Source organism: Lycium ferocissimum, chromosome 8 (genome assembly GCF_029784015.1).
Source record: "Lycium ferocissimum isolate CSIRO_LF1 chromosome 8, AGI_CSIRO_Lferr_CH_V1, whole genome shotgun sequence".
NCBI classification, from domain to species: Eukaryota; Viridiplantae; Streptophyta; class Magnoliopsida; order Solanales; family Solanaceae; genus Lycium; species Lycium ferocissimum.
In genome coordinates, this window is record NC_081349.1 from 28357891 (window position 1) to 28383015 (window position 25125).

The 25125-nt window shown below is 32.0% G+C and overlaps 2 protein-coding genes across 5 annotated transcripts; one reads left to right on the top strand and one right to left on the bottom strand.

Annotated features, from left to right (window-relative positions):
- Nucleotides 1–6444: 6444 nt before the first annotated feature.
- On the top strand, nt 6445–11483 carry LOC132067820 (E3 ubiquitin-protein ligase At3g02290-like). Of its 4 annotated transcripts, none has more exons than XM_059461166.1 (5): nt 6445–6602; nt 8035–8205; nt 9444–9873; nt 10407–10516; nt 11148–11483. In XM_059461166.1, exons 2-5 carry the CDS (start codon nt 8086–8088, stop codon nt 11172–11174), a joined length of 687 nt encoding a protein of 228 aa, XP_059317149.1. In that variant the 5' UTR covers nt 6445–6602; nt 8035–8085; the 3' UTR covers nt 11175–11483. The 4 variants fall into 4 exon arrangements, with proteins under 4 accessions (XP_059317149.1, XP_059317150.1, XP_059317152.1 ...); XM_059461167.1 differs by having other exon boundaries at nt 6447–6607; nt 8052–8205; XM_059461169.1 differs by having other exon boundaries at nt 6453–6602; nt 8052–8205.
- Nucleotides 11484–12149: 666 nt separating this feature from the next.
- On the bottom strand, nt 12150–19727 carry LOC132067819 (truncated transcription factor CAULIFLOWER A). The gene is made up of 8 exons (XM_059461165.1): nt 19402–19727; nt 15009–15087; nt 14642–14712; nt 14433–14532; nt 13399–13440; nt 13276–13317; nt 13004–13113; nt 12150–12506 (listed from the first exon to the last, which is right to left on the bottom strand). Exons 1-8 carry the CDS (start codon nt 19584–19586, stop codon nt 12407–12409), a joined length of 729 nt encoding a protein of 242 aa, XP_059317148.1. The 5' UTR covers nt 19587–19727; the 3' UTR covers nt 12150–12406.
- Between the last annotated feature and the right edge of the window lie 5398 nt (nt 19728–25125).

Here is a 25125-nt window from a genome sequence, read left to right on the forward strand (position 1 = left end):
AAAAATGACATTACATATTTAAGACACGTAAATTAAGACTTTTGTTTTTAATATTTTGTGAAGGTTAAAATAAGACACGTAAAATGAAGCGGGAGTGATAATTAAAGTAGGGTTTTTCCATTAAGTATTTTTTGTTGCAATGACTAACGCAGCTTCTAGTATGATGAAACATTGGGCCATGGCAACTTTTTTCCTCTAATGCTGTGCACCTTTTTTTCCTATTCTTTTATGATTAATCATGTTTTTCACCTTTTGTGACCTTCAATTTGTTCCTTTGAACCACTGTGGGACTGGTTTAGAACGTGAGTGTCATGAAGATGTAGGACCTTTTCTTGATCCTTAGGATTATTTAGTGTAACAGCTGCTAATACTTTATTGGTAACTTTGCCTCGCATCTATCATAGATTAGTTAGGATGCTTTCTAAAGTCCAGTTAATTGTTTCTTTTCCAGTTAATTGTTTCTTTTTTAAGTGCAATGATAGAATGGTCCCTGGTGTTTTTCCATTTTGTTTTAACAAATAACGAATTTATACTACGTATTTATGTTCTATATATAGTGATATTGTAATTAGGGAAGGTGTATCGTTTGAGGTACTGAGATCGACATAACCTAGTAATTAATTTTAGCATAAATCCTTCATTTGGTCTTAAAAAAATATATGGCTTGCTGTAAAACCTTAGTCTTATTCCAATTGATGTTGATGTGTATAATTAAAGGATGTAGCATAGTTTAAGTGATTTATAACTTATCTGCGTAATGAGTGTTTGAGAATATGTGCATAAAGTTTCAAAATATGAGTCAAAAGTGTCTAATAAGAACACTTTATCATATATTCAGGTGCTCAATCGAAACAGGTTGTATAGTTTGAGTATGTAAATGAAATTTACTAGCAAGTTTACGGGGTTGGACAATGTATTCAGCCTAAATTTATTTAATATGTATAAATTATAAATTTAGGACGCAAACTCAAGAGGGCTAAACTCCCGTATTCATATAAACTTGAAATGTTATATCCGCTGGTTGTTAAGTGAAAAAATATATAGCCTCTTGTAAAAATATATATAAAAAAACATGGTAGTCTAGCGTTTTTTCTAGAGGTTAAAGATGAGTGGTTATCTCTAATTATCTCAGAAGTGGCTGATTATTTATGTATACATTCTTCTAAATTATCAGTACATAGAATTTAAGTTCATGTATTAATAAACTGAAGTATAATAATATAATTAATGTTGAGTAATAATCCTTGATGATTAAGTTATAAGCTGAATGACACAACTCTGCAATCACATTTTATGTCGACAACTCAACATTATATTTTTAAATTAAGTGTGTGTGTGTGTATATATATACACACACATACAATCCCTGACAACCTCATGGAGCCATTTGACACTAATCAGTATGTTTTAACGGATACTGAGTTCCCATAAAATAATAATTGAATTCAAGTGTAGTGTAGTATATGATCATTTCTTTCTAGCGCATGGTTTGTATTGTAAATAATTTCGCCAGCTTTTGTGAATCCTTATCTGCTAATTTTGGTGTTTTTTTAATACTAATGGGAAAGTCTAGCTGATGTGAAAAATGAGATAGGGAGGTAGGGTTATATAAAGGGAGACAGAAGAACAATAAAAGGACATCAATATTATCCTTTACTTAGATTCTACGTCACTGTATACCAATGCCCTACAATATGAAGAGCTTCTGGCTATAAATTTGAGTCGAAATATCTTTGACAAAAACAAAAAATAAGAAGAAAGTTATGCATCATCAAGGAAAAGGAACAAACAGTGAACATATAGCTAGAAGGCAGTATTAATAATCCTAATTATATTATCACGAGCAAGATACATATACACCACCAAGAATACAATGTCAAATTGTAGAACAACAATGAAACACACACACACACATATATATATATATATATATATATATATATATATATATATATATGTCTTGCACTTGTCACAACCCAAGTCCATGGATTCGCTTGCGCCTAACAAACCTTTGATTTGTTCGTTGGGCAATGCTACATCGAACACAAAACACGCATACAAGTAAACATGCACTTTATAATTATATTATATCATTTACTTTTTCATCTTTCTTAACGTGTCATGTGCACCGTTTTCTCAATATCTCATCAGCCTAGCTAAAAACTTGTAGTCCTTCTTATTGACTTGTCCTTAGCAGTCCACTCCACCATGAATGTCACACTCTTCATAGGGATTCACCATCCTCACCGAGATCTGCCCAGCACCATCATTTACTATACGAGAGTCTTGCTCTAATACTGGATCTCACAACTTTAAATTACACATATCACCTATCATCCGCTTTAGCCCAATAGATTTTTCTGATTTGTTACCTAGTTAATTACTCCTTCCTAGGACCTTTGGCCCAATAGATTTTTCTGATTTGTTACCTAGTTAATTACACCTTCCTAGGACCAAAGCACGTGTACCATGTGCGAACTTATGATTGAGCTTTTAACACTTTAGTTTTGTCCTTTCCGGTTTATAATTCTTGTAAGGTGTTGTCTGCACACATTATTCGAAAGCTTGCCAACAGATATTCCTTCTTCTTAACCCGTCATTTGCAGGGGCATCAACTTATGGTAGGAAACTTGTATTTAGGGAAGACTACTGTAGTTATCATACTTTAAATTTACGAATATAACACCTCAAAACAACCTAATTGTGATTTTCAGGCTGAATTATGAATACATTAATGAATTCGGGGTTAAGGACTAATTTACCACCCCAATTCTTTGCTAAATAAATTGTACACGTGCAATTTTGTAAGACACTTACAATATTGAAGCCCAAGGCCCATAACTCTTTTCTTGCCTTGGTGGAAATTGGGTCCAGATCCATTAAAGTTGCAAGCTTAGCATCATAAGTTGGATAGATTTCTTGATTCATTTTTTTGTGCGGATTGTTCTTCAAAAGCACTGGTCTTTAATTTTTGTCCCTCCAATCGGTGTTCTTTAATTTTTGTCCTTTGCCTAATACCTCAAGGTTCTCGGTTGGAAGCCCAACTCAGTAAAAAAAAAAAAAAAAAAAAAAAAGGAATTTCGCAAGACAGATGTTTGGATTCGCAACTGCAGGCAGAGTTATTCAGAAACAGTAAGCGATTCCATAAAGGATTTCTGAAGTAAGTTATTGATCTTGCACACAAATTCTGGGGGTCCCAAGTCCTGCATTCACCAAGAACGGCTGAGAGTGTTATGTAAAAAGGACCAAGGAGGATCCTATCCTAAAGGAGAAGGAGGACGAGCAGGAGCTCGCTTTCTTTTCTTGGTCAGACCAACCCAACCGACTCCGACGGCTTATTTTTTTGAAACGAGGTCCTCGGTAACGCGACATAAAGACTCCAAGTAAGTCCAATAGATTTAAAACTTATTTTTTGCTAAATCAATTACGAAATATTTTTCTAAAGTTTGCCAAACTCTATCTCACATGCAAAACTCTGCCTGCAGGTAGAGTTTTGCATTCAAAATTCTGCCTGAGGCCTAACTTTAGCCCGAATAGGCGATGGACCGAAATTAAAGACCACCAATTTGAGGGCCAAAAATTAAAGACACCCTTTGAAGGGTTATCGTGCAAATGACCCTTCTTGATTCAATTGTTGGGCCATTTCTGTTATGGGTTGCAATTAGCCCTTTTATCCTTGCTCCTTGGAGTTGATTGGTTGACTGCCAAGTGCTAAGAGAATAAATACTGCATAGTCCAAATAGATAAGTCATAAGTGGAATACAGATAGAGAAATGAAAAAGGCAATTAAAAGAAACCAAACCATAAATAGGGAAGAAGAAATGCAAAATCTGGTTCTCATATCATCATCTTCTTTTTTCTTTTCTACAAGATTAGAAGTCTTTCATATTCCTAAATCTTTAATCATGCTTCTAAAAGAACATTTAGAGCTGAAAATTTTGTTTTAAGAAAAGATTTACAAAGCAATCACCAATCTATATATATATGCAGTTCAAATAGTTGCAATGCAAGTTCTTTTTCAATTTTAGGAAATCCTGTTATGTAGAAGAAAAATTTACAAATTTAAAGTTAGCGAATGCAACATACCACACGTTTACATCTCTTTTATGGAAATGAGTTTGAACTTAAATATAAATATAATATATTTTAAAATGTTTATTTATAAATACATAATATAAAGAGCCATATTTTTTTTTTCGATTTACCATTCCGTGTCCGATACTTGCTTAAGCACCTCAACTAATACAATTCACATAACATAAGGTTCATTAAAAAGGCGTAAAGCTCCATACCAGTTTTTTTATATAATCAAAGTTCGAATCTGAAACTTCTGATTAAGAGTAAAGATGTCCCGTTCATCCCACCAGGGCATTATGGTGGATCAATAGTTGCTTAGGCTTTTCTGATCTTCAAATTAACAATGTCAATTTGAGCCCCATCACAAAGCACAAAAGTCAACATCTTTCTTTTTGAAAATTGTGGATGGCTTCCTCCACTAAAATAAAGGAAGATTCTTTCACCATTAATTCCATGCACCAACTATGAGGCTTCTTTCTATCCTCCCCCCATTTTTTATTAATTCATCTCACTAGTCTTTCTTATCACATAATGTCCACGTAGATAAGATTGGTCTCTTACATCAGCTAAACTTATATTTATTGAATGATTATCGAAATCGTGAATTCTTAATTAGCACTATTATATAAAACGCAAATATAATGTTTATTCCTTCTAGCAAGAGGGTTTCAAGACTCGAGATTAGTCTGTTTGATGACAATTTTCACCAACTCTAAAAGAAAAAGGAATTTATATTAAGCACTCAAGAGGGGACCATACTAATAAGCTATTGAAGTTATAATTTAATTATTAATTTCATTCTTCAGTGCAATATAAAATTACTTGTTCGATAAAATTCTCGTTGAGTTAACCTATTTCAAGGATAAAACATTTTCTACTAGAAGTTTGTAATTATCGGTAGTAGGCGAATTCGATCTTAAGGAATGGCTCAGATGGTAAATACCCTCCACCTACAATTCAATAGTTGTGGGTTCTCTCACCAAGAGACCAAAAAGAGGGAAAAAAATCCTTGTGGGGGAGGGGTTTAAAAAAAAAAAATCATAATCATTCTACCATGCCTTTGGTGGTAAGTATTTGAGTAATTTTTTCTTTAAATGTTTTTTCCATTACATTGGGGGATCAGGGATGCGGTTTGGGGAAAGAGAAAACGGGAAATGAGAATCGAATCCACCAATATCATGTAGAAGATTTTCACTAATAACTAAACTATAGTCTTGATAAATACTCTTTATGTGCTTTAATTTCATAAATTTCAAATTTCTCATCTCTTCTTATTTAATAAATCTTTTTTAATCGCCGAATTCAACCCACAAATTTTAAAAATTACTCCAGTAAACTAATAATATATGTAAGCTGTTTTTATAACACTTTAGACTTTCTTTCTATTTATACTTTTTTTTGTTTTGTTTTCCGCCTAATGTTGGAGTGTGTAAATTGGGTTATGAATAATTTAGATTTCTGCTATGTAAAGTTTATTTAAAGGGAAAGCATTTTTCTAATATGATTCTCAAACTCAAAATTTTTGGCGTAGGGCGAAGAGATTCTATTCATCCTAACACAACCTTGTTGATATACGCATATGCAGTCAAACCTCTATATAACAACATCGTTGGGTCTGGATTTTTTTGGCTGTTATAGAGAATGACTGTTATATAGTTGGTTGTTATAGGCAAAAAAGATGCATAAAATCTAATTTTTATTTTTTTAATGCTATAAAAATTAAAAAAAATCATTTAAATTTTAAATCTCAAAGATATGCATACTTCACTAACTAAACGTTAAAGAAAGTTAATATAATTTTAATAAATTCATAAATGAATGAATAAAGTTTTAAGTTCTAAGACGCATACTTTAAACCTACTTGAAAATTAAGTTCTTTCAAGATTGATGGAATAAATTTATAATTATAGCTTGTTTCGTATTCCAATCTCTTAGTGGTAATATAACACTTGAATTGACGAAGATTTGGGTCCAAACTTACAGCAAACGGGTATCCAGTTGCTTTCCGTAAGAGTTGAACCGTTGAATCTTCTATCCCAGTCCAAGTAACAATAGATATTCTATTTTTATAAAGATAATTAATTATTATGTTATCAAAAATGAAAAAATAACTGTTATGTGATGAGTAATTTTACAAAGAGTGTACTGCTATAAAGTTGGCCGTTAAAATACTGTTATAGAAAAGTAATATATAACATAAAAAATTGGTTCCGAAAAAATTTAACTGTTATAAAAAAATGTTATTATATGCGATAGAGAAGCTGTATACTCGTTTATTTCTTTTTATCTATACAAATCTTTTAAAATATGGTAATAGATCAAGTTGGAGTAGGATTTAGTAATTGGTACCTTAAACAGAACAAAAACAAAAAAAGTGACAGGGTATGTTTTTCAGCTAATTCCTCGCTATGAGTCCCTATAAAACCAAACACACATAGAGAATTTCCATATATATTCCAAAGATTTCAACTTTGCCTTTTGTGTCAACTCTCTTTCCTTCAATTCTCAAAAACCCTTGTTTTCTGGTACTGTCACTCCTCTTTTTCTGTTTTTTTTTTTTTCCCTGCATATATTGATTCTTGATTTATAGTAAGTCTTTTATTGGTCTTTCTCAACCTATTTTTCTTAAAGGGTATCTTTCTTTTTTGCTCTAAAGTTTAGTCTTATTGTTCTTCTACTGCAATTTGCCTTTTTTTTTTTTTTTTTTTGGGTATGTTTTTGTTTGTTCCCCCACCCCCTTATTTTTTGTTTTTTTTATGATAATGAGTCCTGTAATTTTTTTTTTTTATTTTAATGATCAATGAGTATTGCATGTATATGTATAGGTTTTAATTCTTGATTCAAAGCCCTTTTACTGATCTTTCTCTATCTATTTTTGTTGTGGGTATTTTTCTTTTTTTGCTCAAAAGTTAGTTTTATTATTGTGCTAGTTCAATTTGCTATCTTTCTTTTTTTGGGTATGTTTTTGTTTGTCCCCTCTTTTTTTTAGTCCTGTATTTGTTTTTTTTTGATTGTGAACAATGAGTATTGCATGTTATAGTTATGGTGTTTTGGTGTCAATATACTTGTATATGTATAGGTTTTGAAATACCACCTTTGTTCTGTTTAAGGTATTGAGATTGCTTTGATTCTTGGTTTATAACGCTTTTACCAGTCTTTCTCTATCTATACTTTTATGGGTATCTTTCTTTTTTGCTCAAAAGTTTAGTCTTATTATTGTTCTGCTAGTTCAATTTGCTTTCTTTCTTTTGTTATGATAATCACAGTCTTTCTGTATCTATACTTTTATGGGTATCTTTCTTTTTTGCTCAAAAGTTTAGTCTTATTATTGTTCTCCTAGTTCAATTTGCTTTCTTTCTTTTTTTATGATAATCATTCCTGTATTTGATTTGGGTTTTTTTTTTTTTTTTTGGGGTGATCAATGAGTATTGTATGTTCTGTTTATGGTGTTTTTGGTATAAATATACATGTATATGTATAGTTTTTTTTTCAAAAATACCACCTTTGTTCTGTTTCAGTAGGTCTTGATTTTGCTTTGATGGTGATTTACTTTTTCAGTAATTAACTGCGTTATCTGTTGAATCAAACTGTCTGTCTAGCTATTTTCGGGGGGAAAGTGTTAATCTTTTGTTTTTTTATTAATCTGCATTAAGAGCAAAAAATTGAAAAAAAAAAAAAAAAAACTTTTTGGTAGTAATTACTGATTAGTACTAGTTTTGTTATTAATTTTTGGTGTTACTTGTTTTTTTTGATTAAGCACCGGGTGTCCGAGTCTCTTTGAGCCCCGACTAATCCCGGGGGTGCACAGGCCAACTTTTTGGTAGTAATTACTGATTAGTACTAGTTTTGTTATTAATTTTTGGAATTTTTGGTGTTACTTGTTTGTTTACAGTTTAGTGTTTACTTCTGTTTGCTTATTTATTGCACTACTTTCTTGTTGTTGTCGTGGTCTAAAAGGGAATTGCTACTGAAAGGTTGAAGATTTATGTAACGATTTGAAGAAACATCATGGGTTCAGTTTGTTGCTGTTTCAATGTTCCGGATGCTGGAGAGAATGCAGCCTCAAATGGTCAAAATCATAGCTTCTGCCAGTGTTTTAGTTGCTGCTTTCAGAACTTAATTAATAAGGTGCCTGTCGAAAATTATTTTCGTTCTGCCATGAAATTTATTATATTTTGTTCTTATAATGTTTGGATAGTGCACTGTACCATTTAATGTTTCACATTATTTGTAGCGAATCCCCAGCCAACTAACTAATTATGCCTTACCCAGTTTTATGGCAAGATTGTTAACAACCGAGAACTAATCATGTCTAATTGAAGTAGTTAATAGACCACCAAACTCAACTAACTATAACAACAATGAATATTTAAGTAGCATGGCAGGTGAAGATACTTAAAAGGAAATACTTTAACTACCTTAGAGAACTAGGGAGATAACCTACCTTACTCTTATGCAAGGAATAATGTAATTCCGTAATATACCAAAACTAAAATACTTAGGATTATACTAATGTAAAGGATCTGCAGCATCTTCTGTCCTTGCATAATCCACCACACACCATTTAATTATGGATACTGATTTAGCTTTAAGCGACTAATAGTTCAAGATCAGTCGTCATTTGCTTCTGATATTCTTTTGTAATGTATATGAACAATGATGGCACTTGATGGGACTTTCTGATTCATGTTTTACAAGCTCATAAAATAGCAAACTCGTAGAATACCAAAAACTCTTTGCCTGGGGAAGAATGATAGAATGTGAGACACTAGTGTGACCACTCATCAAAAATGAACAAGTCTAACCATGGAAAAGCTCTGTTGTTTTTGAAGACAAGTGAAATCTAAAGCAGAAAAGAATTTTGCAAACTTGGCTCTATTGATCACTGTCGCTAACCTGGAACATTCTAGTTATTAACTGTAGTAAAAGAATCATGACTAGATTGCTAGCCTAGCATCTGCTTTGCAAATGACTCATTTTTGCTTTGGCTTTTTCTCCTCATTAAGATACTAATGGCCTGTTTGGCCAAGCTTCTGGGAAGCCAAAAGTGCTTACTTTTTAAAGTTGAAGTGTTTAGCCAAGCTTTTAGGGGAAAAAAGTGCGTTTGTGTAGTAGCAGAAGCTGGTTTTCAGAAGCTAAAAAAAAGTAGAAAAAACAGCTTTTATCCAGAAACACTTTTGAAACATTAGCCAAACACAGAGTAGTGCTCTAATATTGGCAGAAGTACTTTTCAAATTGATTAGCCAAACTGCTACTTTCCAAAAGTACCTTTTCGAATAACACTTCTGGCAAAAAGAACTTTTCAAAATAAGCATGCTGGCTGTTCCTTATCATGAAATTGGCTTTTAAGTATTACTTCTCTTCAGTGTGGAACAATATTTGGCCAAGCACAACAAACTGCTGGGACTTCAGCTAGTCAAGGCCCGTCATCTTCGACTACTGTAGTTGCCATCAACAGTTCATGTAATACAATCAGGTCTCAGCAGGACAGAGGTTTACCAATTAGTAATGCTCCAAGACAGCCACAAATGCAACAACAAGATGTCACACTTAGACGACATGACAAAGGAACAAGTCATTCACGAGTTGAGCCCGAACCAGATATAGATGCTGATGTTGAAATAACACAAAAGCTTTTAGGAAAAGGCAAGTTGCTTAAATCAGACTGTGAAGGAGGATCTAAAGAATGTCGTCCCGAGTCCCCTAAGAAGGACTATTCATCAAAGATAGTGACTGGAGTTCAATATGAAGTTTCCTCATCAGAAGATGAGGATGTATGTCCCACATGCCTCGAAGGTAGCTGACATTATTTTACACATTTATGATGGTAAAGAATAGGGGTGTCAACGACCCACCCAAAAGTTACTTGGGTTGAAAAAGGTTGGGCTAAAAAGCCGGTCATAACCCAACCCGCTCTTCTTACTAGGGTCTTATTTCTTTATTTGTTATTTTATAATCTTTTAAGTGCCTAATAAAACTATTTTTTCCCCTTTATTATGGCTATATATATATAACATTATCAAACAAAAGTAAAAAAGCAAGTCTTTTTCAAAATATTTTGACAAGGTTTCTATGGGTCAATTTGGGCTAAATATCAGCCCATTTTGGAGTACATATCAGCCCAATTTTTAGGTGGGCTGAATGGTTGGGCTAAAATGGGCGGGTCAAATTATTATGGGCTAATTTTGCCAACACTAGTAAAGAACGATTTGAGCTGCAACAGATTGATAAAAGAGGCTGCTCTAAGGCTCTAAGTTTTGCTACAAGGTTGGATAATTCTCTTGATCTGCCTAATTAGTCAAATGCCACCTTTTTTTTTTTGGGTGCAGAGTATACACCAGAGAATCCCAAGATATCTACAAAATGTTGTCATCATTATCACCTCAGTTGTATTTATGAGTGGCAGATGAGAAGTGAAAAATGTCCAGTTTGTGGAAAGGCAAGATTTTTTATTTCTTTTTACTTTCAGTTCTTATGTTACTCTAGTGCATTGCAAGTTTGCAATATCTTATTTGCTGCATAGTCAAAGTTAAGATCTTCCACAAAGGGAGGAGTCAAAATACTGCTATGTTAATCAAATTACTAATGCTTTATCAAGGAGTTGCTATATTTGCAATATGTTTCTGTTCCTCCGAGGACTTTAAATGGCATGTTATTATGCTCCCTCTGTCCCAATTTATGTGTCATACTTTCCTTTTTAATCAGTCCCGAAAACAATTTCATATTTCCTATTTAGAAATGGTTTAACTTTAAGTTTTCCGTTTTACCTTTATGAATTGATTTACCGCCACCCAAATGAAATTTCAAAAGTCTTTCATTTTTTTCTCAAACTTTGTGCCTAGTCAAACACCGCCACATAAATTGGGACAGATGATATACATGCTTTGTCAGTATTATAACGTAAATAGATTTAAGATAAAGTCTTGTTATCTGAAAGTGAAAGCAATGCCAAGATGGTGATTGGTGCTCAGAAACTTGATATATATTTTTGGGGTTTCTATTGTAAAATGCAGACAGTTAGTAAGTTTTTAACCTATGTGTATCTAACATTCTTTGATTTCATTGCACAGTTGATGGAATTCGAGGAGACAAATTGATGGTCAGAGCTGTGAAGAGAAGGAGCTAAACGAAATGAAAAACAGACGTATATGTGAAGATTTCATGCAACTTAGTAAGGTGTACATAATTTTTGCCCACACTGGTCACCGACATTTTCGACTTACTCTGGAGTTGTTCCTTTTTTGGGTTTTTAGTTTCTGATCGTTTGGAACATGCTCTATTATACAAAGGATCGAACAGTAACACGATATACCATCAAGAGAATATTTGGTTCTCTCCTTGAACTTTTACTTAAAGCTGGTGAGACCTACTACTTGTGCTAATGAAAATTTAGATGATTGACGTTATCAACTTATGCCATCTTTTTATGCTATGTCCTTTACATCTTAAGATTGGTGACATAATGCATTGCCCTGTTTTGCTCCTTAAGCTTTCTCAATCACTGTATAAGAAGAAGATACAACAAAACCAATTTTCTTGTTAGCTAAATGTAGTTTTAGAAGTTATGGAAGTCTTCTTGTTTAGTAACTTCCATAATATTTATGCGGACTCTTTGTTACAGTCTTGTAGATTCTTAATGAGGTGGTAAGGTTGATGTCCTCTTCCACTCTTTGTAATCTACATGTTGTGTATGGAAAAGGTAGGGGTCAAGCCAAACACCGCAAATCAAAAACATATGCTGGAGATGATGGCTTAAATTCTTCTCAAAAGTGCTTATAGTTGCCAGTTGCATATGCTCACACTAAAGGTAAATATAGAGTTTATGTTTTTACATTCTTGATGAAGTGAAGACCAAATCATGCCTAGCTAGCCCCTAGGGATTTCTTGATTAACAAAAAATTTATGTTCTGAATGAAACATTTCAAATGAGAACAGAGAATTGCAAATGGATTATCTCATGCTTTTGAGCTGGAGTTGGCCTTCTCTTAGCCCTCCAACAACCTTGAGAAACTGAGTGTTATGCACCACATTAAATTCATATAAGAAAAAAATTAAAATTGTACGGACAATAATCAAAGACAAAGGTTTAAACTATAGCCAACAAGTGGACCTCCCCTTCCAATTTACAAAGGTTAGGGAATTAACATTCTTAAACAATAATACAAAGACAATAAGGCCTATACATATCAATATAAAGACGCTAAATATTAAGAACTTCTCATGCAAAGATTAATTAACGTTTATTTTCCTCCACATAAAGCAGATGAGAACACAGAATTGGAGAACTCCAGCAAGTAGGCAATTTCTCAGGGTGAACACATTTGCGTATTTATGTGGTAAAGCATCCCATATGGCATGAATATAATGAATCCAGATTTAGGTCAAGCTCATTCCTCCTTGCTTCTGCTGCTTCCTCTTGGTAATTACCTCTAATCAAATGAATTAGGAATTAATGAAACAATCAAACAAGTAATGCTTAACAGACTTTCTAGCTAAAAGAAATTAAATCTGGTTAAAGAGCAGGGCGGCCTGGTGCACAAAGCATTAGCAGTGTTTGGGGAAAGGCCGCACCCCAAGAGGTGTGATCTGGTTAGTTATTGAAAAACCATGAGCCCTCAGAGATTTCTGAGTTATAAAAAAATTGCTTCTAACTCACATTAAAGTAATCTTGTTACTTTCAACAGTAAGATTGACACTATTGGTTTCAGGCGCGGAGATAGGGGGCACAATGAACCCTCTTCGCGGGAAAATTATGCATTTACAAGGTTAAAATTATTTTGATTTATATATATGTATATATAATAGATTTTGAATCTCCTTGGCTTTTTGGTGAGTTTATTTTGTTATATTGTGAATTCCGTTAGTGAAAATTCCGACTTTGTCATTGATTGATTTTGTTTATCTTGTTATAGAGGAAAACAATTACCCAATATTTAGGCATGGATGTGGTTGTAAGAGGAAAGATGTTGAAGTATGAACTTGATTTTGCTGGTGCCATTCACCTTCCTGCCCTACGATCTTATCCTTCTCCTTGATCTGTTTAGAAGCAATTCAAAAGTGCAAATAACATGTTACTATGATCTATTAAATGATATCTACAATTTAGTGCAGAATTTGAATAAGTACAAATTATGTTTAATTTTGAAAATTTTGCTACTTCCTGGACAACTTGGAACAAATAACAAGAGACAAACTCACCTTCTTGGCTAGTATGTTATTTTCCTCCTGGATTGCCCTTTCCTGTGAAAGCATAAAGAAAAGATGCACTCAAGGCATCAATCAAAATTACTGCTTAGTGCAAAAAATAACCACTACTAATACCTTTTTCTGCAGTTCTGAGATTGACTCATGCATGAGTTGGTTCTGCAACATAAGAACATTTGATGTCACAAGAAATACAATAATTAGTACAAAATAAATCAAACGGCAATGCACCCAACGGCTATTCCCATTTATCCAAATCTTGATAGGTAGAGTTACATGGTACCTATTATGGATTTATGGTAAAAGGTAACATGTACATGTTGAAATAGTCAATGTGCACAAAAATTGGCCCGTCACCACCATTGTAAAAATAAGCAGATGATAATGACAGTAGCTAGCTGTAACATCAGTGGTGGTCAATTTACTTGCCTTACAACAGTAGTTGAGGACTCAGTTTTCATGCAATTTTGACAAGTTTTATCATGGATCAATTGAGGCAGCCCAAATTAGCCCAAACTTTTCACATGGTCTTGGGCTACTCCCAAACTTTTTGCACGGATTGGCCTTCAAGGAGCTGGTCTTTAAATTTTGTCCCTCAAACTCAAATTGCTGGTCTTTAAATTTTGCCTTTCGCTTAAAAAAGTTGCCGAAAATACCGCGAGATTTTGGGTTTGAATCCCTGCTCAGTCAACAACAAAAAAAAAAAATCGCAAAGGCAAAAAAGAAAAATTCTTTGCCTTAAGGCAGATGTTAGCCCAAAATTTTTTTTTTTTTTTTACTCTGCTAGAATTCTACAAAAGTTAGGCTAAGATTTAACTTTTGCCAGAATAGGCCTAATTTTGCAACGAAACTCTGCCTTTCGAATTTTTCTTTTTTTTACTGAGCAGGGGTTGGAACCTAAAACCTCGAGGTATTTTAGGCGAAGGACAAAAATTAAAGACCAATGAAGGGGACAAAAATTAAGACTACCCCCGAATACGGCCAATCGTGCAAACTGCCCCATAATGACCCCCATTAGATAGATGCCCAACTGAACTCACCTCAGTTATATTTTTATGGGTTAAATTTGTCACTCCTTCCCTCATTACTTCTACAACACAGAACACTGGAAAAGAGAGGAAAAAAAAAAAAAAAAAAGAAACGATGGAAACCTTTCTTGATCGAATAAGCTTAAGTGCAGTATCAAGCTGTTGTTCCAAGTTTTGCAGGTCCTTAAAGCTCATTGAATCAAGATCTTCTCCCATATAATGCCTGAAAAATAATTCAAAAAAAAGGTGATGATAAACACTGAATCATTTTAAGGTGGAACTCAAAGCATATAATATTCCTGCATGGAATATTAAGTATTCATATATTTTACTTGTGGTTCCTTTGTAGGAGATCAATCCTAGCCTTGAGTTTAGTACATTCCAGGTTCCAGTTTTCCTGCACCTATATATTATCCAAACACCAATAGATCAACTTGATGATAAAAATGGGACATACCTTATTCAGAATTTAAGTAAATATCGTTAGTGTAAATAATTTTTACATCATCAGGTCATCTTTACCTATTGTAGCATGTAAATATATTTTAACTTTAAGATTTTAAATCCCAAACTTTAAAGAGATTTACCTGCAAATATCATTTGGATGACTTGGTGGTGTGAATGTTTTTTTTTTTACACTAATAATGTATGAAACTTAAACTCCAATTTATTTATTTAAAACCCTTTTTTAGGTCATACCGGTGATTCAGAATTATTTGTAAGCAAGCGTCTCTCTGCATATGAGTATCTCTCATATCGTTCAAGTATCTGTTCCATACTGTTTCAAATCAAGAAAATAAATGATCATTAGTTTTTCTTCTCTATTAAATAAAAGTCTTAATAACAATTATGAGTAGGTGGTTGTGATGATTAGGTAGAAGAACATAAGTATAATGCAATAATTAAGAACCGCATATTATATTATGAAGTTCACACACAATTAAAAAGAATTATAGTATTATATAATTCAAAATATCAATTAGAGTATTATAATTACTTGTACAATTTCTCTCTAACACTTTTAATTCCAAACAAGTCTAAACCATTAATGCGACGTCAGACTCAGAGACAAAGTTAGAATTCTAGTTACGGATTTGGCAGAACTTAATAGCTTTAGCCAAAATTTTATATTCGCATAGCTTTAGCCAAAATTTTATATTCGCATAGCTTTAGCCAAAATTTTATATTCGCATTAAGAAATCTAAGAATAATTTATTCAGAACTCACTAAGCTATTTTTGGATTCAAAAACCATCAATTCAAACTACTGAATCTGCCTCTATCACTGAAATTAATTAGCTTGATTAATACTCCCTCCGGATAAAAAAAAGAGTCCACTTAGCTTTTTTTTTCTTGGATGAAAAAAAGAGTCCACTTAGCAAATCTAGAAAGAATTAACCTTGTTTTTCCATATTTGCCCCTATTAAGTGTTATATGATTAAATTCCAATGCTTATTTAATTAGGGGTAGTTTAGTCAAATTACCTATTTTTAATTTGTCTAGTAGTTAGTATTTTCTTAAGGGGTGTGCAAATGACTAAGTGGACTCTTTTTTTGATCCGGAGAGAGTAGTGTATAGAAGGCTTGAAAGAATAAATTAAATCCTACAATGAGAATAATTGTAAAGAAAATTTATTCCAGTTTGGAACAACTAAGAATAAGCAGGAACTAATTGATTCAGCCATCATCAGTTTTATGTATACCTTAACCAATTTCGAGAGAGTAGCATAACATTTGCAACTACTTACTACTTAATTATCCTTTGACAGCAAATGCTTGAAAATATTGTTCCTTTTCATTAATAATAAGTAGCAATTAATTATATTATATATTATACATGTAATATGAGTAATTAATGAGGCCTCATGTTTTTATGGCCTAAAATAGCAGCTTTTGTTTCCTTGATGTTGACTCGCCATGTTCACAAGACAATTTCTATATGGATAAATTTTGTTGTAAGTACGATCTCAAAAAACTGAGTTCACGTGGTGTTTTGTTATCAAGTTAAGTTTTTCATTCGATTATTCATCAATTTATGTCATGAGAAGGAAAAAAAGTGTCACTGCGGCCACTGTTATTAGACCATTTTATTTTAATAAAAAATTATTAATATATAATAAATTATTAAACAATATATTATGATTTCCTCTATCAACCGCACAAAGCGCGGATATATTTACTAGTTTTCAATAAAAATGGACCTTTTTTCTTCATAATGTGTCTTCATAAGATAATTACGACAACAATAGATCAAATTGTTTTTTTAGATTCGTTCCGGAAGCCATAAAGAAAAAGAAAGTTTTATGTTAAGGATTCCGCAGAAGTCAAAGTTCCACGTTTCCAAGAATGGAGTAGGTTTCTTGGAAAGTGTTTTTCAGAGTATCTAATCATTAGATCAGATAATCTCCGAGAGTCATTTTTACAGAGAAACGTCAAAAATATCCTTACAAGATAGAAAATTATTTAAATTTGACCTCCTTCCACTTATTGGTTGCTCTTAATATTTATTTTCAGATTAAAAATGCTCTTTTTTCATCTACTTAACACCAGTTGCTCTTCACAATTAAGACTGCCTCTTCTTTGAACGTGATTATGAGATGATATATGTAAAGCTTCAATTAAATAGGTTGTATTGATTTATTGATCTACGTGAATATTAGATCAAACAACAAATTGCCAAAACATTTGAATATATTTGTTAACAATTGTTGGGGCTAGATTTCTAAGAGTCCAACATTGCTAAAGGATGAAAAAATTGAGTGGAATCTAGATCTGGAATCTATTGCATTTTGGATGAAGAAATTGAGTTGAACCTAGATCTGGATCGATTAGAGTTTTTTTTTCACTGAGTTTGAACCAAATATATCAGCTTCAAATAAAGAAGACATCATTGTCTTTTGAATTTGTTAAGTTGCAAAACATAAAGCATTTAGGCAACTGAGTACGGACAAATACTTTCTAGTTATTTTGGGTTAACCCAAATGGTCGGGTTATTTATTGTTGGGGCCATGTGGACCGATAAATCAACGTAACCTATTTTAATTAAAGTTCCACATGTTCCATCTCATAGTTCCATTCAAAAGAAGGGGCATTTTTAACTCAAAAATTAATGTCAAGGGCAATTGTGTTTATTGGATGGAACGAAGGATGCAAATTTAAGCTATTTCCACTACGTTAGAGATAATTTTAATCCTTCTCCGTACTAATTAATACATTTAGGTATTCCAATATACTTCTAAGGTTTCAACTTATGTCAGTATACTTAGATTGGACACAAATTTACAAAAGAAGAAGTTTAAATTTGCATGTCATAATAATTGTGTGATTATAAATTTTTAAATTTTTAATGATTAACGGAAAAGGGTCAAAATTATTCCTCTACTTTGGGAAAAGGGCAAAAAATATCTTCCCTTACGAAGTTGGGTTATAAATACCCCTTCTGTCATTAAAGTTTTCAAATATACCACCGTCTTAACGGAAGTTCCCAAATTCTCCAAAAAAACTTGATTTCATTTTTTAAACTTGACCCAACTAAGTAAAAAAACCCATATGATCATAGAGCCAACGATTTGATTTTTCGTTCTGATTGGCTTGACATGAATCAAGAAACGGAAACCACAATTTAAATATCTCGAATTATTCATTGATTTGATACACGAAGTTGTAATTATGGCTTATTTAAAGCTAAAATAAAACATTTAAGTTAAATTATATCACATAAACTTTTACATAGAAAGTAGGGAAAATTTTAAAATGTGCCTCACACAACTGACATTAGTTGTGTGAGGCTCTTTTTGTGAGAGAAAAAAGTGAACTCAAAATTTGCTGACCCAAAAGTGTAAGATGTGAGTCCAATTCTTTATCTCACAAAAAAAAAGCCTCACACAACTAATGTCAGTTGTGTGAGGCACATGGTAAAACTTTTCTAGAAAGTAGTATTCTTAATTTGATTATTATGATTTATGTTGTTCTGCTTTAGTTGGAACTATATCCAGTGTCTCGGGAACTAAGGCTGCTAAGAGAAGTAGTCATAGGTGTAGAACTACCAGTCTGTCATTGCCTATGTACACACCAAGAAATAGGAAAAGAAGAAGAAAAAAAAAAAAACATAGCTCCAACTAACTATGATAAAGGATCTACATGTTATTTGGAAATGAACTATCATATGATTACTGAACCATAAAGTCTCAAGAGAAATTTAACAATATGCAATGATTTCTTCAAGAATGAAATCATGACTCCTTAATAAATTGAAGAAAACAAGATAATATGTACTCCATAAAAGACTCTTATTTTTCCTTGTTCATCTGATAAAAAACTAAAACGTTTTTCCTACAAAAGGAAAACTTAATTGGAAATACAATTACAAACAATGACTATGGAGCTAGAATAAATAACTATATCAAAACAATCAGGCATCAAGAAACACAAGACACCTTTCAAAGAAAAGAACATCAATTTTCTTCCATAATTAAATCAGGATAAAAGCTTACAAAGAATGAATCCTTAGGCAAATTGAAGAAAAAAGACGAGCATTGTACATGAAACACTGTTCTTTTGCCTTGTTCATCTGATAAATTAAATTTACTAGATGTTGTTGTTACAAAAGGAAAAATTATAGTATGAAAAACACTTCCATAACACAATTAAGAACTATAACAAGGATTTTTTTTTTTAAAGAAAAAAGTGAAAACCATCATGCAACAAGAAACTCACAGCAGCCTTCAAAGAAAAGAAGATCAATTTTCTTGTTTTAGTTAGTTTTGTGACTATTAGAGATAATATTTTAGTTAATTATATCATTCTTTTCATAGGAACAGACGAGATCTTTGTAGGATGGTATTCTTCATGTCATAAAAATTACAAACTATTATTCCTAAAAAAGGAAAACTTATACTAGTAGGAAATTATTACAAACATTAATGAAGATGGTATCTTCAAAGTTAAGTAAGTCAAGCAAGCTAAATTAAATAATTATATGAAAGAAATTAAAATAAATTAAAACAACAATCATGCAACAAGAAATTAAACTCAAGATAATTTTCAAGAAAAGAGATTAATTTTGTTCCATATTAACTTAAATTAAAAGCTTACCAACAATCAGAAGAGTACTCAAAGATCTTGCCCTTTTGGGAGAAAACAATTAAAGCAACTTCAGCATCACAAAGCACTGATATTTCATGAGCTTTCTTCACTAATCCACCTCTCCTCTTTGAGAATGTCACTTGCCTGTTTATTTTATTTTCTATACACCTTAATTCTACTTTCCCTCTCCCCATCTTCAGGAAAAATAAAAAATTATAGATTGCACTTCTTTTCCACAGCCAGAAATGGAAACCCTGAAATTATATATTTCCCTCAGGAAAACCCTAGTTATGGTTACTACTCCACAACAATGCATAAAGAAATTAAAAAAGAAGACCCCAACTTATTATAAAAAGCAAAAAGGTAACCCCCACTTGTTCTTTCTTTTCATTTTTTTGTTTTCTTGTGATTCTTCAATCCCAATTTATGTGACGCTATTTGACTAGCCATGCATAAGGAAAAAAAGAGTTTTCAAATTAACAGAACTTGAACATTTGTGTGGCTCAATTTCAAATTAAATTATTTTTGAAAAAACAAAGGTACTCACTTCATTGTAACTTTTTAAAATTTGATATATTGGAAATACGGTTTAATAAAGATAGATTTTGAAACTTGTGATCTAAAATTAAACTTAAATGTTTTTTGTGACATAAATCATCTAATTAAAAATAAAATTGATAATTATTAAATTAAATTATTTTTATAAAAGATGAAGTAATTTGAAATTGACTAAAATAAAAATATGCTGCATAAAATTGAAACATAAGTTGGGACAGAATTGAGTAGCCTTTACTAAATGTATGATTGACTAGAGATATAGGTGTGTAAAAAGGTGCGCATAGATTAAGGAGAAGAGAAGTACGAAGTAGTGAAGTTTAAAGTGGTATTTAAAAGAACCATGTGGTTTTTAAGATTGTGTTGTCGAGCTATGGTTAGATCAAGGTACAAAATAGTATGGTATTCATTAATGTATGGTGGGTATATGAAGATCTATCACAGATTTTTAAGTGTATGTTCCGTACTATTCTGTCTTTTTCAAAATACTGTTGACGGCGCTTTTATTTTATTTTAAAAATTGTGTTTGGTATTTTTATGGGAAAAGAATGTGTTAGGTATTTTTATGGGAAAAAAATATGTGCTTGGTATTTTTATGGGAAAAATATGTGTTTGGTGTTTGATAAGTCCAGGAAAAAAACTCCTAAGGACTAAGCAAATCATTTTTTTTTTCATTTTAACATTTTTGTTTTAGTACAAGTCATTCATAACATACAAAAAGAAATGCAACTTTTAAGGATGGCTTCTATTGATTAATCTGTTCGTATCTTGAATATCTTTTCATTTTTGTTATACGTATTCACTATTAGTACAGTGAATTTTACGTTCTCTAATTATTTTCGCTTGTTATAGTAGGTAATATCGTATTTTAAAAAGCTTTCACTCTAGTATATTTTTTGAGTGACTTAGGCCTCATTTGTTTGCACTTAATGAAGGTTTTCTTCATTCAGATTCAGCCCATTAAGTGCATTTGTTTTGTTTCCTTATAAAACCTCTTAATGGATCTGAATGGATCTCAACAAATCAGATCTGTAAGAGAGTCTTATTCCATTCAGACTCATTAAATTAATACGGTTATTCACCTTTCACGCCTCTGTCTTCTCGGCAAAAAAATCTTTCACGACTTTCTTCTTTTCTCAGCACAAATATCCTCTTGAGCTGATGAACTTCCATAATCACTACAAGTATATTGTATACTTAGTATTTTTTCCATTCACAATATGGTTGGGTGTATTGATGTCTATCAACCTACTGCCTAGTATTGAGGTTTTTTGATAATATAGTATTATACCATTCTATAGTTCTGGTTGAGAAACTCAAACCCATAGGAAAAGATTAACGCGCCAATCACCGCAAGCAAGTCCTTTTCTATGTGATTTTGGCATTTTGTGGTACTCTTTTTAATTGGGTCTGTACTATTAAAGCAGAGCAGGAATGTTTTATAGCAAGTTTGTAGAAAGTTTTGATCTTTTTAAGAAAAGAAATATCTTTGAACTGCAAAGTTTTGAAAATTTGCTAGGAATTTTATGAGTTTTGTGCTCAATTTTGAAGTTTTATAGAGTTGAATTAACTGTTGAAGTTCGTTTTTTCATCTTAAGTAGAGAAGGGTTCTGTGTTTTTCTCATCTGGGTAAGAATTCTTGAAATTTTGTTAGCTTAGTTCTTGGTAACTATGAAAAATTATCTACTAATTTTTAAAATTGTAAGTGAACAAGATTTTGTTTAGCTGCATGATTTTTTTTAATTTAAAAGATTAAGTTATGTTGAATCCAACCAAAAAAAAAAAAAAAATCATGTTACCTTGTTATAGTAGTTTTTATATGGTATATAAATTTTAGTTTGCATTTCAGATAGTTTAATTTTTTTTTTTATCAAATATAAATATTTAAAATATTATTTTCTATCAAAAAATATAAACTCACTGTAATATTTTATTGATATAGTGTAATTTCACATGCACATTCAGATATTGAAAACAAACAGTCTTAATGATTCTGTATTCAGATCTGAAGACCACATCTTAATATTTAGATTTGCATTCAGATCTAGAAATCTAGATCTTAATGCGCATCTTAATATTCAGATTCAGACGTTTTAATCTTAATGAAAACAAATGAGGCCTTAATTGTGTGTCTCTTTTTTTTTTTCTTTTTTTTTTCTTACACTATCAATGTAGTATATAACTTCAAAACTCATGTACATATATGACGTGACAAATTGACTAGCTTTTGGGGAGTTAGGGTGGTGGTGGGAAAGGGAAGGCGAGGAACAGAGCATAAGAAGAAACAATATGTGTGAAATGTCACTTGTGTAAAGTTTTTTTCCTACTTTCATCTGCAAAGTTATTTTTCTAATTTTTATCTCATCTTTTTATGATGCTCTTTCACTAGCCACGAGTCTCTACTGTACGTCTTTCTTTTCTCATTATCCTTTTTTACCTTCTGAGTTAAAGTTTAATGCATAAACTTTCAAATAATCAAGGTATATTGTTACAATCTAATTATAGATGGCTCTATAATCATTCCCTCAAATAACTTTAAGTGTTGATACGTAGAAACTTTAAACTAATTGTGTAGGAAAATGACTTTGGTAACCAAATATCAAAAGATGACCTACTTTCAAAAGACATTTTCCTAAAAGCATTCTTTTTCATTGTCGGCACTCAAGGGACAAATCTTTAATTTCTATCCAACAATTATGTATTGAAAAAACCCTCCACAAAAGTTTCAACTGGATCACGGTCACGATATTGATCATGAGAAGATGAAAATGATTTCGATAAACCTACTCTACTTGGATATATGAATGCTAAATTGCGTAAAGGGTGGGACTACATCATTGGTTACAAGTTCGGCAAAATTTAGTAATTTTTATCCTAACCTTGTATTTATATTAAAATTTTCATTTAATATGTATAAATAATCTATCTAAAATTTTCATTTAATATGTATAAATAATCTATCTCAAACTCAATAAGCTGGCTTGGCCTAGGATAAAAAAAACTCACAATATTAAATTCTGGATAGATATCGATAGTATTTTCATCTCACTTGAGTAATAGACAAGTGATGATCACGTTACTTTTGCTGCGTCCTGATCATGACATTGGTAGGAAAATTAAAGTGTCTAGCCTAGTAGGCTAGTAGCCTTAATGAAATTGGATTATGGTTAAGATCCTTTACAGAAAAAGTGTGCCACGGATTCGAGTATAACATAAATGGGAGCATTTTAACAAATGACCTTTCTTGAGATTACTTTTGAAATTCTGTTCCGGTGTTTAACTTTGTACGCTAAATTAATCAAACTACTTTTAAAGCTAAAACACTCTCGTCCGACTTAATAACGGGGATAGGCAGATAGCAGTTAAAGGTTGGCCTCAGAAAAGGGTCATACAGAGCAAATATCCTTTAAAGGTCATAAAGAGTGTTAGTCTAAGGGCCCGTTTGGGCATAAATACCAAAAACTTTTTCACTTTTTTTGGAATTTTTGAAGTTGGAGTTGGAGTTGGAGTTGTGTTTGACCATAGTTTTTAAAATTATAGTTTTTGGTGAAATGTATTGTAAAAAAGTGAAAAGAGTGGAAATTTTTTGAAAAACAAATTTTTCTTGTTTTTAGTATTCCGGAATACAACTCCGGAAAAAAGTGAATAGTTTTTATGGCCAAACGCTAAAAGTAAAAAAAGTGAAAAAAATTTCCGGAAAAAAGTGAATAATTTTTTTGGCCAAACGCCCACTAAGCTTATAAGCAAGTCAAAATAGTTTATAAACATTTTTTGATTTATTTATGCATTTGGTCAGGGCTGGCTCCATGCCTAGGCAAGTAAGACCTATGCCTTAGACCCCCAAATTTGGGGGGCCAATTAGAATTTCGGAAAAGGCTCAAATATGCCATCGAACAAATGACTCATTTATGCCACTCGTCAATAGTTTGGCTCATTTATGCCATCGAACTATCGGAAATGGCTCATTTATGCCACTCATCAATAGTTTGGCTCATTTATGCCATCGCCCGTTACCAAAATGACTCATCCATGCCATTTTTTATTAACGCCGATTTTATAATACCAGATATGACACGTGGCCTCCAATTAGAGGTCTACGTCGTGTAATTAAACTAGCCCAATTTTAAATTCCAAATTAATAAAAAATCTGACCTGTACACCCTACCCACCCACAACCATAATCTAGTTGGAGGCCACGTGTCATATCTGGTATTGTGAAATCGACGTTAATGAATGGCATGGATGAGTCATTTTGGTAACGGCGATGACATAAATGAGCCAAACTATTGATGAGTGGCATAAATGAGCCATTTCTGATAGTTTGATGGCATAAATGAGCCAAACTATTGACGAGTGACATAAATGAGTCATTTCCGATAGTTCGATGGCATATTTGAGCCTTTTCCGTTAGAATTTTCTTAAAGAAAAATAATTACTTATGATAAAAATACAACATTTTTTATAAATTTATATTTATCATCTTTAACCTTTTATTTTGTCTGCTAACAGTCGTATTATTTTATTCTCTTTAACTCCTTTTGTACTTTGTTTCTTCAAATCTCTTAGCCAATTGTTGAAAAGTGTTGAACAAAGTGATTTGCAAATTCTTTTTTTGTTTCTTCTTAGGTTTTCAAGCAATGCAACAAACATATTAAAGTGGGTATACCAAGTTATCAACTTTTTAAATTAGACTTTATGGTTCTGAATCTGTTATTTTTATTTAAAATTTTGTCAATTTATTGCTTATACAATTATGTTAACAATTCTTGTAATAGTTGTCTCAACTAAAGGGTGTTTTTCAACACTAAAATTGGTAAAATCTTACAAAATATTAACAATTGGAAAAAATATTTTGCATCTAAAAATTTTAGAAAAATAGATTTCAAATAAAATATCTACGAAATTTGTTTAGGTTTTAGGCCTCTAATTAAAATTTCGCTTTAGGCCTTCAATTATGTTGAGCCGTCCCATCATTTGGTAAATAGGAAAGTGCTTATAAACACTTTTTTATTAAACACATTAACTGCTTATTATCGGACACAACATGACTTCTATCCAAACACGTAATTACATATGTATAAAATTAGTTTTCAACATGTAAAAATGTTTTTAAACACTTGACGCTTATCAACCACTTTTATATATCTAACCCAAACGGGATCTATAACAAGAGCCCCA

Coding starts and splice junctions, on each gene's coding strand:
- LOC132067819 (XM_059461165.1), bottom strand. CDS start 19,586: ATGGGGAGAGGGAAAGTAGAATTAAGGTGTATAGAAAATAAAATAAAC. Junction 14,533..14,641: donor CTCCTACAAAGGAACCACAA/GTAAAATATATG, acceptor ATTATTTTTCAG/GCATTATATGGGAGAAGATC. Junction 13,441..14,432: donor AGCTTATTCGATCAAGAAAG/GTTTCCATCGTT, acceptor CTTATGTTGCAG/AACCAACTCATGCATGAGTC.
- LOC132067820 (XM_059461166.1), top strand. CDS start 8,086: ATGGGTTCAGTTTGTTGCTGTTTCAATGTTCCGGATGCTGGAGAGAAT. Junction 8,206..9,443: donor TTCAGAACTTAATTAATAAG/GTGCCTGTCGAA, acceptor ACTTCTCTTCAG/TGTGGAACAATATTTGGCCA. Junction 10,517..11,147: donor AATGTCCAGTTTGTGGAAAG/GCAAGATTTTTT, acceptor TTCATTGCACAG/TTGATGGAATTCGAGGAGAC.